We start from the raw sequence: 19713 nt of genomic DNA, 5'->3' as shown, positions 1-19713 counted from the left end.
GGTTGCAGTTGAAGAAGTAATATGGTCTGAAGAGAAATTATCTGATAATGGCTTGTAATAAACAGCAGACTCCATGTGTGAAATGTAATGCAATATTTGCCCTCAAATAAATAAGTGTTCACTTTAAAAATCAGACACAAAAAAGGTTTTGTCTTTTCAAAACACACCCTTGCCATCATTTAAGAGACAATCCTAGAGTCACACAGCTCATTATGGCTCTATTACAACCGGGAAATTTCCCATGTGCAGGCGCCCACGCGGATTCCCTATAGGGCTCCAAAGGGTTTCTCGGCTGTTGGAGCAGTCCTGTGGTGGGTGACAGGCTCAGACTTCACTCCGTGGGTTAGAATGTTAGCCTGAAATTGCACAACACATTTGGAACTTTAAAATTAAATCTTGGGGCACCTGGGTGGCTCAGTCGTCAAGCATCTGCCTTCAGCTCAGGTCATGATCCCAGGGTCCTGGGATGGAGCCCTACATCGGGCTCCCTGCTCGGTGGGAAGCCTGCTTCTCCCTCTCCCACTCCCCCTGCTTGTGTTCCCTCTCTCGCTGTGTCTCTCTCTGTCCAAAAAAAAAAAAAAAAAAAAAAAATTAAATCTCATTTGCCTTTTAGAATGGCTGTAAAGTAAATACAAAACCTTAAAATTTATAATTGGAAATCTGTAAGTCCTTTAAACCTTTTTCATGCTTGAAGCTACTAAATTGCCTTTGCAATCATAGCTCCTTAGCTTTCAGCATTTATAAGTAACTTCAGTTTGGTCGTATAATGTATACACCCCTCCCAACTTCAGTCAATGCAAAATCATTGTTCTCTGAAGGATAGAGACACATTGTAAACTGAAACATTAGTTTAAGGTAATTAATGACCCCCAGGAAAAGGAAAGAAGTTATGTGCCATGAAACCTATGACTCCCTGTAAGAATTCACAGGTCAACATATTGGATTTACTTGTTTTTAATACCAGCTGTGCACTAAGAAAGCCATGACTGCTTTACCACTTCAGTAGTTAGGCATTCAGGTGTGTTTGAAAACCATTATGTATAGAAAAGTGAGAAAATCTGCAATAAAAATATAATCTTAAAGGACTATTATCATGTGGAAAATGATTATTTAGAATATACACACATCTGGTATTGTTAAAGTGTCATTTTCCCCCAGATTATTGAAACATTCCCTAAGCACCAATAGTTAAAAGGAGAATACTTTTTGATAGACATTATTTAAAATTGATTTACATACTCCTCGTATATTGAATATAATTTAACTTATTTATTTATTTATTTATTTATTTATTTATTTATTTATTTATTTATTTATTTTTACGTAGCCTCCATGCCGAGCATGGAGCCCAATGCAGGGCTTGAATCCATGACCCTGAGATCAAGACCCGAGCTGGGATCAAAAGTTGGGCGCCCAACTGACTGAGCCACCCAGGCATCCTGAATATAACTTAACTTTTTAATGAACCAGTCTGAATATCTAAACTGAGAGGTTGAATGTTAAGTGGTATAATCAGAAACAAGGAAATAATATCTTCTCCCCCCCCCCCCAAAAAAAACCTCTTCTTTTTCAGTTCCATGCATCAAGTTTTCTAGGGCAGGTGTATGGATGCTGTCTTCATCTCTCCCCTGCCATCCGATCAGCTATACCATCAGATCGCTTATTGAAATGCCTGCTCTTGTTCTTCACCAACACCCAGGTAGTTCAGGCCATTAATATCTCTTGGCTACATGGTAGAAAGAGTTTTCTAAATGGTCTTCCTGCCTTTATGTAGTCTGACCACCCTGAAGTCCACTCTTCATTTTATACCCAGAGTGATCCTTCTAAAAACGCACATCTGATCTAATCATTCCCCTGCTTAAAACCCTTTAATGGCTTCCTATTGCTCTCAGAATAAAACCCAACTCCTTAATGTGGCCTCCTTAGAGGCCCTTCATGATACGATCTCTATTACCTCTGTTTTTTGTCTGCCTGATGTCGCTGTGTCTGATAGATCTGTTAAAATCTCCCACTCAGACAGTGGGCTTGTCAATTTCTCTTTCTAATTCTGGTGGGTTTGCTTTCTGTAATTGAAAACTATGTTATTAGGTACATTCAACTTCTTGGTAGTGACCCTCTTTATTTCATTTGGTTTAAAAGATTTTTTTTGTCTGATATTATAATGCTTCATCAGCTTTCTTTTTGATAGCATTTTATGCTTTTATGTCCAGTATTTCTGTAGTTTAGTTTGTGTGTCATTTGCTAGCATTGTATACCTGAATGTTATTTTATTTTTTTTAAAAGATTTTATTTATTTATTTGACAGAGAGACAGAGAGAGAGCACGAGTAGGCAGAGCGGCAGGCAGAGGAAGAGGGAGAAGCAGGCTCTCCGCTGAGCAGGGAGCCCTATGCCGGGCTTGATGCCACGACCCTGGGATCATTCATGACCCCAGCTGAAGGTAGCCACTTAACCGACTGAGCCACCCAGGAGCCCCCTGAATGTTATTTTAAACCAACCTGATAATCTGTCTTTTAAAAAGTCATTTAAATCTGTTTAGTTAATGTACTTGCTGATACACTCGTGCTTAATTTTACTATTCCATTTTGTGTGTGTACTTTTTTTTTTTCTCCTTCTCTGCCTTCTATTTAATAATCAGTTTTCTATGTCAAATTTCCTCAACCCTTGGCCATTTCTTTTCTGTCTGCAGGTTTAGAAGCTCTAGATCAGCTTTTTATTTTTTTTTTAAAAGATTTTATTATTTATTTGACAGAGAGAGACAGCGAGAGAGGGAACACAGCAGGGCGAGTAAGAGAGGAAGAAGCAGGTCTCCCGTCCGAGCAGGGAGCCTGATGCAGGGCTCGATCCCAGGACTCTGGGATCGGGACCCGAGCTGAAGGCAGACATTTAACGACTGAGCCACCCAGGCGCCCCGATCAGCTTTTTATTAATATAAAATTTCCTATAGACAAAGCAGTCAGACAAAGTCATTATTGCTATACATTTCCCAAGAGATTTAGCACGCTTTAGTCATCCACTGTACATTTCCTTTCTTTTTGTCATTTTTTTAACACTAGTTATTTTTAATTTTACCATCACATTTTATTAATTCCCTCCCTCATCAGTGTCTTGTATCCTGTGCTTTCCCTCTGGGCTTATTTTTCTTGTTGGGAAAGGACATTCTTCCTTCTTCTGTAGTTCTTTTGGTGTAGGTCTGTGGGTGGTAAATGCTGTTAGTCTTTTAGATTGAGGATGTCTTTGTCTTGACCTCTCCCTTAAATGGAAATCAAATTCTTGCTTGATAGTGTTCCATTCAACTTTTAAGATACTCAACTGTTTTCTTGTTTCTGTGGTTGCCTTTGAGAACTCTAGTTATAGTCTCTTTGTAGAGAACCAATGTTTTTCCCTTTGGTAACTTGTAGATAACCAATGTTTTTCCCTTGGTAACTTGAGAGGCTTTATCTTCATCCTTACAGCCCTGTAGTTTCTCTATAATGCCACAAAAGTGTGAGTTTACTTTTATTTATCTTGCTTGCTACACAAGGTGTTCTGATGTTTTGATTAGAAAACCTTCAGTCATTTCTTCTTTTTTTTAAGGTAGAGTTTCTCCATGCTGCCCTTCACTTTTTCCTTCTGGAACTCCTATGAGACATATGTTGGAGCCACTCCATAGAATCCCCATGAATCTTAACTTTTTTGCTTCCATTTTACAATCTCTTTATTTTTCTATGCTGTGTTCTGGGTGAATTATTCAGTACATCCCTTTAATTCATTACTTTTTCTCTTCAACTTTGGCCAGTTCCAGACTTAATGCCATCCATTGATTTTCTCATTTCAGTGACTGTATTTTTATTGTTAAGATTTCTATTAGTTCTTTTTCACATTTATCTATTATTTACTCAGCTTGTATTTGTTCCCTAATTTCTTGTCTATTTCAAATGTCCCTAATTTTTTGTCATTTATCACTTTGAGAATGTCAAAATATTAATTTAAAAATCTCTGTCAGTTCCATAGAGTTAATTTTATCTGAAGTAAATTCATGTTCTGAGTGTTCATTATGTTGGCCATCTTTCTTAGTATTAGATAAGCAATATGTGTTTGGAACTTGGTGGTTAGGCTCATTTTGAGTGGAAAGTTTTCACTTGCTGTTTTCCGTTTTGTTTTAGCTTAGTGTTGGTTTTTCTGTGTGTTGTTTTGTTTTGTTTTGTTTTTCCCTCTCACACATTCTGTGCTCACCCCTCCATGTTCAGTGATTTTTGTCTCCACCTGCCTCCCTGGATCTCCATTCTAGAGTTGGGTCTCACGTTGGCATTTTGATGCTTCCATCCCACAGTGATATTGGGGATATTGTAGAACCAATCACTTGGCCAGCTGCTTGGCTTGGTTCCTGATTTCAAGGCTGTGTCTTTGTCCTTCTGCTTCCCCAGGTGGTGGGTTGGCAGCAGTTTATTTTCAGCCTCCTTTCGTGAGCTTCTGACTTCAAGAACCAAGCCTGGTTCCTGTCCTCCACCTTATTTGGAGCATCTTTAGTTCCTGTCACCTTGCAGGAGACAAAGAACTTGGCTTTCAAGCCTGAGACCTCAGTAGGCCTGTGGCATCAGACCGCTTTAGGCTTTTTATTCCATTTCTGATCTATAAGAAGGCTTATTTGTTTTTGAGCCTGGTTGTGCCTTTTTGGTTTTTCTCTTTCCATATTTTAATTATCATTACTCTTTGTGTGGAGTAAAGGGAATGGATCAAAGCATGACCTTACTGTACCAACCACTTGAGCAGAAATCTTTCTGTTTTCCTCTCTGGCTTTCTCTCTCACCACCCTTCCCTCTACAATCTATGTTCTGGCCATAATTAATTACTTTAGAGGATCAATAAATTGTATGCTCTTCCTCCCCAACCCAGCCCTGAGTTTTGGATGAAATAAGACATAGAGGACAGTCAAGTGGAGATTTTTTAAAATGTCACCTTTATTATAGATAAGCTAATAAAGAACAGGGTTCTGGATCTGTAACCCAAAAGGGTTTGCTGACATTCTGTGCCAGCTCCTAATCCCCACAGAATGTAGCCTCAGAACAGCCTACAAAGGGGGGAGGTTGAGTCTGCAAAGCAGACTTGTTTACCCAAGATCATTGTCTGCATTGCTCTGGGGCAGAAAGGGAACAAGAGGTTGAATCCTAATTAGGGCCTTTTAATAGATTAGCTCCATCCAGTCAAGACCTATGAACCAATGAATGCAATGGTACTCACCAATCAAGAAACTCACTCTTGAGTGTGAAGGATAGGGCTGTAAGGAGCCAAAAGTCATATTCTAATGGAACACCCTCCTACCCACTCCCTGGAAAAATGGGGCCAGGGGAAAGGAGGTGCCCCTAACACATGCCATGTTCTTTCTCCTTCTTCCAAGTCTTTTCTTTCACCAGCCAATGCCTTCCCATCCTGATGCCTATAATAAAAACCGTAGTTAATATTTACTGAATCCCCACGATGAGGAAGTACAACCCTGTAAGGTATGTGCTTTTATTTTAATCTTATGGATGAAGAAACTAAGCATAAGGAGGGATTCCTATATTTCCAAGGTCACACAGGTAAATGGCAGAGGCAGGATTAGGCCCAAGGTTCTCTTAGTTCCAGAGCCTATATACTTTTCATTATATGCAGCTGCCCTCCATATTTTATTCACCTTTGGATATTTAGAACAGGGCATAGCATCAGTAGAGAGTGGATGCTCAATAATATTTAATGAATGAACATATAAATCAATGAAACATATTCTCAAGTTAACTGCCTTGAGTGGATTAAAAACAACTTTAATATGAGGATTTATAAAGAATGCTTAGCTTCCTTTAGCATCGGACTGATTTTTATAAAGGTGGATGTGAGCATCCACTGGAAGGTTTCTGTGGGGGTTACTAAGGTCTGTTGTCACTTGTGTCCAGCCCTTTCAATTTTGTTTTCTCCTCCAGCTGCTGAAGAAGACAGTTGCTCTCTCTTGGGTCTATCCCACTTTTGTCCCTGGCCCAAGCCTGTTGGCCACCTGAAAGAGTGGTCCTTTACACTGGTAAGACTACTGATGCTTCTTTGCATACTATGGGCAGCCAGAGCACCTCCATGCAGACATGCTGTGTATCAGTCAAGACTCTTTTTACATTGCAAGCTGCAGAAATGAATTCTGATGAGAAAAGAAATGTATAGGCTTGTGTAACGGAGAAGTTCAAAGGATGAACTAGCCTTGGATATGGCGGGATTCAGAGCAAAAGTAATTTATATGAGCCCAGTGTAGCTTAAGATTCTGGGTTCCTCCTTGCTTGGCCCTGTCTTGGGCTCTGGGAGAGGCCCCAGCAATGTGGTTACGTAGGAATAGGTTTTTCTAAAATTTGAAAATTTCACTTTCCCAGTTGGAGAGTATTGGGGGATTAGGGCCAGGCAGCTATTTATCCGAAGAGCAAGCAGGGAAGGGTTCTGGATAAGTGGCAGGAAAAGCAACAAGGGGTTCCTGTGCATTCTCTACTCCTTAGGTTGAAGCACCACCCTTCTCTCCTTCTGGTTAAAGGCTCAGTTCAGGTGGCACTTGATTCAGGAACCTTCCCCAACATACTCCCAATCTCCCTCCTCTCACTCTGGTGCCCTTTCAGCGTTCCCATGAACCCCTGGCGCTCTATTCTAACATCATCGTCCCCCCCCCCTCGCCGCCATTTGTAATTGCCAGTGTTCAGTTCTCTCTCCACACTAGACTGTGAGTTGGTTGAAATAGGGATTCTGACTTATTTTTCCAAATCTCTAGCACCTCGTATGGTATGTCGCATAGTAGTCCTTCAACAAATATGTCTTTTATGAGCAAATGTACCTCAAAGACTTAGGCTCGGTGAGACACCTGAAGCTTTTATGGCTTTGCTGATTTTCATAGAGCTAACTTGAGAGTTTCATAACATTGAACTTCAGTTTATCCCTGCCCTCTGAGGAAGAAAGCTTCAAAGAATAATGTGAAAACAGAAAGAACAATGCCAAAGCCTGGTTCTCTATGTATTTAGTGGTCATGTCTGGTAATTTCTCCTCTAACATCTTTCTTGGATATATGGGAACCAGCTGAAACTAAGAAGGTACAGGTTATGTAAGTAAAACAAAAGCTGCTTTTTTTTTTGCATATCAGGTGTATATATATTTTTTCTCTAGCATGTAACTTCAAGTTAAGTGAAAACACAGCTAGGTGGTGTGTGTGTGTGTGTGTGTGTTTGTGCGTGTGATAGGTGTTAAAATTGTTTTGATAATGGAAAAGTTAACATATGATTGAATAAATTCAAATAACTTTTACACTATAATATGTAAATGGATCTCAGTAATGATCCTATAAATCCAAAATATGTAGGGGTAAACTTTGTTTTGTTAGTAATTTAATAAGTCATATTTACTGAAATATCAATTAATGTACATGGATTTATAAAAGGGAAATCATCTCTTTATCTGCCACTTTGGAATCTTGTCTATACCTTTGATTAAAGCATAACTGCTCTTTGAAAATGAGATATTCTCTTTGCACTCTCTAGAATGAGATCCTTCCCTGTTTTATATATACGCTCTGCTTTCTGTTGACTGCCCCCAGATGCGTTTTCACCTTGATACAACTGAGTCCACCTATTTGAAATCTGACCTCAACTTTCTCAGGTACCAGTTTAACATTATTCCATAAAAGGAACACAAAGAGAACACATGGGGAAAATCAAATGTAATACCAGCATCTTAACACAACAGTTATACTTTTTTCAAATCTTCCCTTTTAATCTTTTTTTTAAAGATTTTATTTATTTATTTGAGAGAGAGAGAATGAGAGATAGAGAGCACGAGAGGGAAGAGGGCCAGAGGGAGAAGCAGACTCCCTGCTGAGCAGGGAGCCCGATGTGGGACTCGATCCCGGGACCTGAGCTGAAGGCAGTTGCTTAATCAACTGAGCCACCCAGGCGCCCTTAATCTTTTTTTTTTTTTAAAGATTTTATTCATTTATTCATGAGAGAGAGAGAGAGAGGTAGAGGCAGAGAAGCAGGTTCCCCGCCGAGCAAGGAGCCTGATGCGGGACTTGACCCCAGGACCCTGGGATCATGACCAGAGCACAAGGCAGATGCCCAACCACCTGAGCCACCCAGGCGCTCCCCCTTTTAATCTTCTATATGCATATTTTTATATACTTGTAATCATATTTATGAATACATCTGCAACTTGCTTTAAGGAAACCCAGCAAAATGGTGCTGATTCTTCTGCAACTTATTTGAAAGGGACCTAGTCTCTAGAAGAGAATACATGCACACACTCAATATATATGTGACTTTTTTTACATGCTACTTTTTGATGCTTGGGTAGGATTGTAATAAAATAACTGACAGCATCAATGGCCTCAGAATTGCAGACTGAACTTAAACATCTACAATAACCCCAAATTTAAATAATGATGTTTTTACTCTCATGAAGGAAAAATAAATTTTGCAGAAAGGCAAGGGCAAGAAAGAAGGGGCACATATAAGACTTTTCCAGAAGCTATGAGGTTGAGCCTGCCAAAGTCACACTAGGTTGTGGCAGGTTTCCTATGATTGATCTCTCTGTGGTTAATGATTTAGTGTCAACTTAAATATTTACTTTGCAAGGCACATAACTTGCTATGTCATTCATAGCTCAGTATTTATTTTCCCTCATCTTTTCATGGGAAAGAATGACCTGACCAGTAGGAAACCCATGTTTCTTCTCCTTTGGCTTCCAGAGAGGCTCAGCATTAGAAACTTATTCATAAAATTGGCACATTTTATAGAGATACTTCAGGAAGGCAGGGCGTTTTGTATAGCTACTCCTCACAAGTGTCCAACACAAACCTCACTTTGGATTCAGCACACTTTACTGCCAGCATGACTGGGTGAACTCATGAGAGGGGACCCTCGGTTAACATTTTTATCTCTGTTTGATTTGGTGAAGCATGGTCAACCACAATGACTTCTTTTGTCATATGGTAGGTAGTGAGATACGCAGAGCTTCTGAAAATAGTGCAGACTGGAATGTACTTTGAGTTGTGCCAATGAGCATGAGGATTTATTTATTTATTTATTTATTTATTGCTTGATTTTTGAGCTAACACTGTCTTTTTCTCCCCAGCCAGTTAAGGGCCTCCTCTCCAATCCCCAGCCATCAGTAAGGATGCCTAGAGGGAATGACAACTTATCTTAATATTAGAGTAAAACTCAATGTGAAAGTAAGTTGCAAGCGACAATACATATATATTATAAAACATTCTTTCGGACTTAATCACAACATGGTTTTTCTCAATATTATAGATGAAGGAATCGACTAGATTGTTAAGCCCGAATTTAAACAATATTGCCCTTTTGGGTTTTAGAACCTCCTCGATCACACTTATCTTTTTTTACGGGAGTGGTGGTGGTGAGGCGTGAGATGACTGTAAAACGTATTGCAGAAATTGAATCATGAAGAGGCCGCTTTCATATAAGGTCATATGGGCTGGTGTCACCCATTCCGCAGAATGGAAATCTAACGGAAAGGGCAAGGTCGCCATTTTTAACACAGAGCCAGGCACATGGTCGGTGCTCGAGTCTCGGGTGCCCAGCAATGTGCCCATGGGCTACATGGAAAAAGTTTGAGATCCTGCCGTTGGGCCCTAGGGACCGACGGTCTATACCAGAAGACAAGACTCCCATGGAGCAAGATTAAACGCCAGAGCCCGTTCATTCCGCTAAACCTTAACTGTGGGGAACCCTTCGCGACCCGAGCCCTCCTCCCGCCCCCCAAGACCGGATCAATGCCACCAACTGGCGATGGCAAGGCGCCTGGCAGCGGCAATCTTGGCAGCCGGGCGCTGGGGGCGACTCGCGCCCACCGCGCGCCCAGACGCCGGCCGCCGGCCGCTTCCGGGGGGCGCGCGGGCGCTGGAGCCCGCAGCGGCGCGAGGCCGGAGCGCGGGCCGGGCGGGGCGGGGCCCGGAGCGTGCGCGCGCACCTCACACTCCGGCGCCCGGGGACGCCCACTCGCGAGTCAGGGCGGCAGGCCGGCCCTGGCCATCCACCCCCTCCCTCTCGCACCCCCGGGTCCCTTGCAGGCGTGTGCCCAACGGGCGTCGGCCCTCTACTGTCTGCTCTCTCCGGGCCTAGGAGGCAGGGGCTGACGACCGGGCCGCAGCCCCGCACCGCGTGGGCGCGCCGCCTCTCCCGCACCCGCCGCCGCCGCCAGAGTAAGCTGCTGCGAGCGACCGGAGGCGGCGCCGAGGAGGCCCCCACGGCGGCCCGCGGCCGGCGAGGACGGAGACGGAGCCGACCTCTGCTCGCCCGAGGCGCGGCCGCTCCTGCGCGCCCGGGGCCGCCGCCTCCCCAGCGCCGAGCGAGGAATGAGCAGGCGCCTGCCCCGGGCTCTCGGACTGAGGGGCCGCGGCTCGACTTCTTCCCACGCCGCGGAGCGGCGGGGGCCCGGTCACCGCTGCCGGGCGCGGCGGGGTCAGCGGCGGCCTCGTCCAGGGAGCAGGCGCCGGGGTTAACTTCGGCGGCGGCGGCGGCGGCGGCGGCGGCGAGCGGGAGGAGGAGCCGGGCGGGGGCGGCCGCCGCGCTTCCCCTCCCCCCGCACACGCCGGGGCTTCTCAGTGGCCGCCCGAGGAGGAAGTTCCGCTCCCCGCCAGACCCGTGCGCTAGCAACAGCGGCGGCGGCAGCGGCGGCTGCGAGGGCGCAGGCATTTGGGGCGCGAATGCCCTTCGCGCCGGCCGTCGAGGGAGCAGCGGCGGAGCTCTCCCCCGAGCGTGGAGCCTGGGGGCGGTGTCGGGAGGCGCGGGCGTGCGAGACCCCTTTCCCGCGGCTTCGCTCGGCGCCGCCGCTTCGCCTTCCCGGCGAGGCGGGAGACCTCCCTCCTTCCCTGTTGGCTGACTTCCGAGGAGCCCCTTATTTTTCCACCACCGAGGTGAAGAGGTTCTGGAATCGAAACATCAGAGGTGGTTAAGTGAATCAGCTGCAACTCCTCGGATCTGGTCAGTCTCCCTTTTGGGGCGGGAGACCACATTGGAGCATCTCACTGGGGTGCAGGAATGGAAGACCCCACCTTGCAGCCTTTCTGCAGTGTTGCTTGCCTCATCTACTCTTAGGAATGAAGAGGAGACTTGTGATAACCCGATGAGGTACTGAAAATCAAATGGCAGAGAAAATATTACAGGACACAAACTAGTGATCGGTGTGGGGGCCACGCACGTTTCTGAATGTAATTGGACGAGCGTGAAAGAGATGCCCTACTAAAAAGCACAGGAGTCCTTTAAGAGGAGCAAAATTGAGTTTCTCCATTTTTTTGCCAAGATTTTGGAGACTGTTCAATGTCTTGTACGTTTGATATAAGATGAGAACTTTGTAAGATATTCTGTTCAAGAGCGTAAACGATGACTACCCCGGCCCTGCTGCCCTTATCTGGACGAAGGATACCACCTCTGAACCTGGGGCCGCCTTCCTTCCCACATCACAGGGCTACCTTGAGACTTTCCGAGAAGTTTATCCTCCTCCTTATTCTAAGTGCCTTCATCACCCTGTGTTTTGGGGCATTCTTCTTCCTTCCAGACTCTTCAAAACACAAACGCTTTGATCTGGGTTTGGAAGATGTGTTAATTCCTCATGTAGATGCCAGCAAAGGGGCTAAAAACCCTGGAGTCTTCCTGATCCATGGACCTGATGAACATAGACACAGGTTTGTTTATTTCAGAAGTTTTGGTATTAACATTTGTTAGAGCAGGGTATGGTTTATTGCATCAAATCTGTCTTATTTTTTTTTTGTAAGATGTAATTTTCCTTGAGTCGTTAGAGTTGTAGTTACTTCAAAACTGGTGGAATAAAACCATGGACTGGAAGGGCTCCTAGAAGCCCCATCTAAAGTGCAGCTCCTTTGTTTTATATAGGAGAAACATTTGTGCTCAGCGATATTATGTCTGATGTGAACAATTGGGAGGTAGGAAAATTTAATCTAAAGAAATGATCACCTATGTGCTGCGTCTTCATTTATTAGAATGTGTTGCATTCAGTCATAGTGCCACCCTGTGAAATAGACCCATTGAATCCTGACAGCTTCTATGAGTTCTCTTCCCAAGGGCTCTTATTCTCTAGCTTGTAGTTAAAGATCAGTAGTGAATCTTACCTTTTTAGGAAGACAAACTATGGACAGAATATACCTGTCCTTTTTTAGCGTACAAAAGTACCCTGATTTCTGTTATTTTCAGGGGATCTGTTTTGGTACTGCATGTGAAAATCAGTTATGTTAAAAATATCATCGAATCTTACAGTCATTTCACTTTGTGTCTTGTAGAAAGATTTGGTTATGTTTTTAAATTTTTTATTTTTTTTAATACGTGAGTTGGAGTGTGTCAAGTAACTTTTGCAATATGGTTGATGGTTCACGTTCTTTCAAATCACCAAATTTGAGGAGAGCTCTTGGGTGAGTAAAGACAAATTAAGGATAGAATAGGAGCTCTAGTGATTATCTCTTTAAATCATTTATGCAATTTGTGTCAAAAGAAGAGTTTGGGAAAGCAGTTTACTTTTCTCAAACCTACATTTTTTTTTTTGACCTGCTAAGTCCCCTTTTTCCTGTTTCTTAAAATAATTTTTGAGTATGTGGAAAAAAAAACTATACTTGAATTCTGTTTTCAACTGACATTAGTTTTCACTTTTTATTAAGCAGGAGTTGAAGAAGCTTAGGTTTAGATGTGAGCCTAAGTTAAATACTTGGGATAATGCAATGTTGTAATGACAGCTGGTTTTTCCTTTTTCTCAATCTTAATTCATTATTTGCTTCCCGATTCTTTGACTTTTGGCCAAACCTTGTGGAGTAGTTACTTCTAAAATTGTTTCAAGCCATTATTTTGTAACTAAATTTGGACTTTTTGCCATCATTTTCAACTTCTGTACTTTTTCGCATCAGTTTCTTTTATTTTTGCTCTTTGCTCTTTGTGACTTCGAGAAAAATCTGATGTGATCTGTGAAATATGTTGCTGAAAAATTAACACTGAAAGTACTGTTTTCCTGGAGAACCTTATTTCCCATGATTTTTATACAAGCTATGATAAATATTTGAGAATAAAGGGTGTTAAGACTGGCTTCAGATTTCTTTGAGAGCCACACATTAACATTACTGAACTCTGTTATTACACTGATCTGTCATGTACTAAACAGTTTATATTTTGTGTGGTCTAAAGGTTAAAAAATATACAATATATGGCAACATTCTAGTTTAAAAATATTCACTAGAAAAATTCTCTCTGGGCGCCTGACTGGCTCAGTCGTTAAGTATCTGCCTTGGGCTCAGGTCATGATCCCAGGGTCCTGGAAATGAGCCCCGCATCGGGCTCCTTGCTCAGCGGGGAGCCTGCTTCTCCCACTCCCACTGCTTGTTCACCCTCTCTCGCTGTGATGTCAAATAAATAAAATCTTAAAAAAAATTCTCAGTTAAGTGTAGTTAAAATGTAAGATTTGAAAAAAAAAGATTTGAATGAGAATACAGGTATGTCCATCTTTTTTACATTTTTAAAAAGCCTACTTAGATCTCTTAAACAAGAAATCTTTCTTTTTAAAAAAATATTTATTTAATTGAGAGAGAGAGAGACAGCGAGAGAGGGAACACAAGCAGGGGGAGTGGGAGAGGGAGAAGCAGGCTTCCTGCAGAACATGGAGCCCAATGCGGTGCTGGATCCCAGGACCCTGGGATCATGACCTGAGCTGAAGGCAGTCGCTTAACCGACTGAGCCACCCAGGTGCCCCTCTTAAACAAGAATTCTTAAGTTTATATAACCTGTGAATATTTTGCTTTGTGTATTGTTATCCAAAACTAGTGAGTTCCTGAGTTGGGAGCTTTGGTTGGTTATTGAGGCTAATGGTAAGGGATTGTGAGCCAGATCCTGAGTTTTGGATATTAAGAGCCCAGGTATCAAATGATACATGTGAGAATTTATTCAAACTGCTTAGTTCCTGAATTTTGGAAAGCAAGGATTCAAATTGTGAGGGTTCCGGTGAAGAGGGATCCCTGTATTATCTCTGTACGTATTTCTGAGGTTATATCCTTTTATATTTGTTTGGTATGTTATCGGTTGTTGCTTATATCTGAAAGCACAATCTGTAGCAATTTCTTAACATGGGCAATAAACTATATTTCAAAATAGAGATCATTCAAATAATAAGTTTAAAATGTGAGACATAAAACATCAGGCTAATGTAGAAACATTAGCTCATTTAAAAATCATTCCGAAAGATAATATTTCAACAGAACTAGTTGGTGCTAAAATCATACCTATTTTGGGTGTGGTTCAAAAAATCTTAATTTGAAAACTACAAATTGATAATTTATCTTTATTTCGTGTATGTAGAAGGGTGCAGGGTAGAGGGATGAGAAACCTCACTTTAATGGAGAAGTAATGGAACATGAATCATGGCCATTATTTCTTATTCACAGTATTTAAGGGGTACTTGTTGAATTGACTTTTCTTTATTAATGAGTTAATTTAGTATTATAGTTAGGTGCTTAAGTTCTAGAGCCTTGACTGCATGGATTTATGCCCTAGTTTGTCACTGATTAGATGTATGATCTTGAAATTTTTAAACTCTGTGTCTAAGCTGCTTCCTCTGGATGACATTGGCATCTACTTTACAGATTGTTCTAGTGAATGAGATAGTACATGTAAAGTGCTCAAAATATTTCCTAGTATTTAGTAAGTGCTCAGTAAAGATTAGCAGTTATTGTTACTGGTAATTATAGTTTTAATTGAATTATTTTAATTTTGAGACCACTTTAAATACTGTACATGTTTCTGAAAAGTTAGGAACAGATTAATATTTTAAAAGTATACCCAAACCTGTTGTCTAAAGGAACATTTTATAACCAGAGTAGTTAGCAAAAAATGTGTATCGCATGTCCACTGCGTGTCAGGCCCTGCTTTGATGGAGCTTCTCATCTAGGGGGATGATGGGCATTAAATAAATACGTTTCTTTTCTTTTCTTTTTTTTTTTTTAAAGATTTTATTTATTTATTTGACAGAGAGAGAGACAGCGAGAGAGGGAACACAAGCAGGGGGAGTGGGAGAGGGAGAAGCAGGCTTCCCGCCGAGCAGGGAGTCCGATGCGAGGCTCCATCCCAGGACCCTGGGATCATGACCTGAGCTGAAGGCAGACGCTTAATAACTGAGTCACCCAGGCGCCCCTAAATACATACATTTATTTTCAAAGTGTGCTAAGTGTTATGGAGTTGTACTCAGTGCTGTCAGGGCACATAATGGTGTGATTTATCCTGTGGATTGGGGTGGGGGGGCAGCCCATGGGAATAGGGAAGTTTTCATTGAGGAAGCAATGAATGGCTCAGAGACTTAGAACAAATAGATCGCTAAGTGAGGTAGAGATGTGGGAAAAAGTGATCAAAGCAGAGGACACCACATTTGTGAGAACCCTAAGAAAAAAGCCTGGCATCATTGAGGATCTGAGGAATGTTCAGTATGGCTGGTGTAGAGATTTAGCCGTGTGGGGCTAGGCGAAAAGACTACATGACAGGTCAGATTTGGCCTTGTTATTCAGAAAGTATGAGTTAGTTGCAGGCCTTCACATATCAGATTTCACATGAAAGTCTGGACTTCTGATTTCTCTTGAAAAAATTGGAGGATCTGGCAACACCCAAATGGATATTTTCAGATGGCAGCCCTGAGCTGGATCTGGGCAGCTGCTCTCTCTAGAGGGGTATGTGCTCTTCATTTTATGCCTCTCCACTACTAAGCTGCCAGATAAGTAAATCTCATGAATCAGCGTTTCACCTGGTTGTTGTTGAGTTGGGAATCCCTGGGCACGATCCTGGAGAGTCTAGTTAAGTTTTTGGTCTTTATCCTGAGTACTGTGGAAAGTCAGTGAAGGGTTTTCATTAAAGCAAAGCAATGACATAATCATTTTTTTAAATTTATTCTCTTTTTTTTTAAAGATTTTATTTATTTGAGAGAGAGAATGAGATAGAGCATGAGAGGGGGAGGGTCAGAGGGAGAAGCAGACTCCCGCTGAGCAGGGAGCCTGATGTGGGACTCGATCCCGGGACTCCAGGATCATGCCTGAGCCGAAGGCAGTCGCTCAACCAACTGAGCCACCCAGGCACCTGACATAATCATTTTTTAAAAAATTTAAATAATCACTATGGTTGCATTATAAACCCTGGATTGGAGAGGAGCCGAGGGCATGTGAAATTAGGAGAGGCTAGGCCACAGGAGAGATTGGCTTAGACCACAGTGGTGATAATGGAGAAGGAGAGAAATTAGTGGAGAAGAGTGGTTGATTCAAGAGATGTTAGTATGTTAAGTTTCACAGAAATTGATAGTTGATCAAATATAGGGGCTAAGGTAGGAGAGGAGGGAGTCCAGGATAACTCTCAGTTTCTGGGTGACATGCTATGGATTACTAGGAAATATATACCATACGGGATTAATACTTTAATTTATATAATTGATAATACATGAATTTGAGATAAAGTCTTTTCATGAGAAAACCTGTATGTTCCCTTCTATTAAGTGGTTCACAAATAACCCATAGTTCTCAGATGATAATAATGTGAAGTTCATGGTTTGATGTTGATGACAGTCATTTTTAGCATCTGTGATTTCAAGGTAACCAAAACAGGTATTGGTTGTAAAACACAAGAATGTTGTTACAAGTATATACTGATATACATAAAGTATGTTCACGATTTATGTACATAATAGACCTATCTAATTGAAATTTTACTAATTTCTTTCATTCTTGAAACTGACATTTGTTTTATATAATGGCTTTATATAAATGGGCTTTGTGGTTTGTTTTGTTTTTTAAATATTTATTTGAATTGCCAGTAAGTTTCATCCTCGAGTCAGCATTTTGTTAGTGTAACTTGAATACTTGAAAATACGTTAACTTCTGATAGTTTCCTCAAACAGAAAGAATAGGCTTTGGAGTTAGAAGGACCTAAAGTTGCGTCTTTGTTTTACTAACTAGCTGTAAGACATTGTACTAGACATAATCACTCTAAACCTGTGCTGGCCAGTGTGTTTGTCACTAATGACACGTCAGTGTTGGACTTGAAATGTGTCCAGTCCAGATTGCAGTGTGCGTTTTTCAGTGAGAGTTTTTCAAGATTTTCATGTCATGATTTGCATTGTTGCTTGATTCAGTTTTGCTTTTTATTGCAAGAGTAGAGATTTTAAATCTCACTGTCATCATTTTAATTTTAATATCCTTCCTTATCTCATTCTTCCTCCATGCCTTTTTCCGCCTTATCCTGTTGTTAGGAAATTCTGCTCGTGTTTGGGGGAGGTCACATCATTTTATCCTGTTAAGTCTGCTGGGCTTTCCCTTGTAATGTATTTACCCTCTTTGTTTCATGGTTATTTTTCCCACTTGCCTTTACTCAGATGTGAAATCTGCTTATACTTGATATTTATCAACATTCTGATGTAGATGCCTTGATTGTATGTATGTTTATATAGACTTTGTTTACTTTTATTGAGTGAATAACCTTTTCACTTCTGTAGTTGGAGAACAAGTTGATCTGTGCACCTCTCAGTCTAATTTCCTCTACTCTGCTGTGATACTAGCATCTTTAGTCCTCTCAACTGTTTTGGTGCCAGAATACATTTTTATGTGATTCCTAAATTAAGAGTACAGTTGGCTGCATGGACAGCTACTGAGATTCTTCTTGTCTTGTCCATTACCACTTAGAAAGCAGTTTTTCATTGTTTCCCACACACTTCCCCCATCCTCCAGGAGTTGCTCTCTGACTGAACCTGATCAGTTAGATAATAAGGTAAGAATTGGGAAGAGAGTGGGGAAAGGCAAGTTGAACAGTGAGTGCTCTTACTGTATGGAGGTCTCTGTCCCATTTTCCTATTGGGACAGACCCTTGGTCTCTGAGATCAGTTACAGTTGGGGTAGCGTAGTAGTTTGGGCGTTTTTTTGTTGCATGAGGTGAGGCTTGATTCTGTATAATCTTAAGTATGGTTGTCAGTAAAGAATTCTTCCAAATTCTGATGTGATGGCTCTTATTTCTTTGATAGTCTGAGTTTTCATCATTTTCTGCATCTTTCATAAGTATTGATAGTGATTTGGAAGAGGCTGTATTTTGGCATTGTCACTGCTCACCAGATGACATTTGGTATATTCTTATTTAAAGTCGAATTTTGATCCTAGACCAAGTGACAGTGACCTTGCTTTTATTAGTTCAGCATTATCAAATCACTGAATATGTCAGTATATTTTTAATTCTCAGAAATGAATAAAGTATTAGAATGGTATGGTTAAAATGCAGAATGCCAAGGTATAAATTGTGATTTTCATGTTGGTCAGTGAGTGTTGGAAATTCTAGGAGATGATGCTCCGAAATTGAATGTTAATATATTAACAGTATTTATTGGATCAAGTTAAATGTTTTAAGGAAATCAAATTTGTTCGAGCATTAGTTTATTTGCTTTAAGAGCTATAATAGCCTTTCCAAAATTTCTCTTGGGTTTTATAAGAAGTGTTATAGGGCTATGAAATGTTTCTGTACTCTTATTAATATTTTTGGATTTTCTTTAAAGGATCAAGCAATCTAAGATTATTACTTCCAAATTATTAACGTTGTCTTATGTAGGTTATGTAGTCTCTATAACATGTAGTTTGAAATTAGATTTTATTTTTTATCAGCATTATTTATTGTAATTCTGTGCTTCAGTTACGTTGAGTGATTTGCATTTAATCTTGTTTCCTAATAAGATTAAAATAGAAATAGTGTTTTCTGATCTACAGGGTTCTTGTTAGTATTAATTTATCCATTACAGCTGAGATTGCCCAAATCCTCTTACGGGTTTATTTCCTTACCTCCCCTGTCTGTAGGTAGTGTTTTTCCCAGGTACTTTATCTTTCTCATGTATGTCTGTGATTGCGTATTTACAGTCTATTTGCTTACTTCTCTGTCTCTCCTAAAAGAGTATGGGTTCCTTGAGGGCAAATAACTGTCTTTAATTTATCTTTATATGTCCAATGCTTGAAGTACATTTGGCCCTTAATAAAAGTATATACCTGTTGAATAAATGATGTGCATGGCAAGGTGGCAAATTCCCTAAGAGAAGGTATAAACAAAACACAAGGAAGAATTGAGAGGTAAAATGCAGAAGTAGGAGGAATGATGTCTTACAGTGAGAAGCATAGAGTCTTTAATAAAGGCCATTTATAAAAAATAATTTAAAAAATTAAGGAATGATTCCTTTTGGCCCTCTACAACATACTTATTCCTATAAATGTATCTAAGTTATTTTGCATGCCCCCACATTGAATTTCTCCTTCTTTAGGAAAAAAGGAAGAAAATAATAGAGAGCATGTGATAAATGTTTTCACACATTTAACCTATAGTCTTTATGTCAGACCTGTAAGTTAGGTATTACTAACCTAATTTTTACAAATATAGCTATAAAATTAGATCATGCTGAAAGTTGGCACCTGAGAAACTAAACATCTCCAGTAGTTCCCCCACATCCGCGGTTTCACTTGCCTGGTTCTCAGTTACCTGCGGTCAGCCGCACTCTGGAAACAGATGATCCTCCTTCTGATGTGTGTGAGGTCAGTAGCAGCCTAATACTAGGTCACAACACCTACATTCACCTCATCACGTAGGCATTTTATCATCACATCATCATCATCATAAGGGGAGTGCAGTACAATAAGGTATTTTGAGAGAGGGAGGGAGACCACATTCATGTAACATTT

At 41.1% G+C, this 19713-nt stretch overlaps 1 protein-coding gene across 2 annotated transcripts in view; it reads left to right on the top strand.

Annotated features, from left to right (window-relative positions):
- The first annotated feature begins 10620 nt into the window (after positions 1-10620).
- MAN1A2 (mannosidase alpha class 1A member 2) overlaps positions 10621-19713 on the top strand; it is a 198909-nt gene continuing 189816 nt past the window's right edge. The window contains exon 1 of one of the 2 annotated variants that reach the window (XM_025872529.2): positions 10621-11673. In XM_025872529.2, coding sequence (XP_025728314.1) covers positions 11372-11673 — 302 coding nt within the window. In that variant the 5' untranslated portion in view covers positions 10621-11371. The remainder of the gene's footprint in view (positions 11674-19713) is intronic. The other variant, XM_025872528.2, reaches the window with a different exon arrangement.

The sequence above is a fragment of the Callorhinus ursinus genome, unplaced genomic scaffold, assembly GCF_003265705.2.
Source record: "Callorhinus ursinus isolate GAN/ISIS: 27379988/994484 unplaced genomic scaffold, GSC_fseal_2.0 scaffold9, whole genome shotgun sequence".
In the NCBI taxonomy this organism is placed as follows: domain Eukaryota; kingdom Metazoa; phylum Chordata; class Mammalia; order Carnivora; family Otariidae; genus Callorhinus; species Callorhinus ursinus.
The sequence above is the reverse complement of the archived record's forward strand: the minus strand, read 5'-3'. Positions and strand labels throughout refer to the sequence as shown.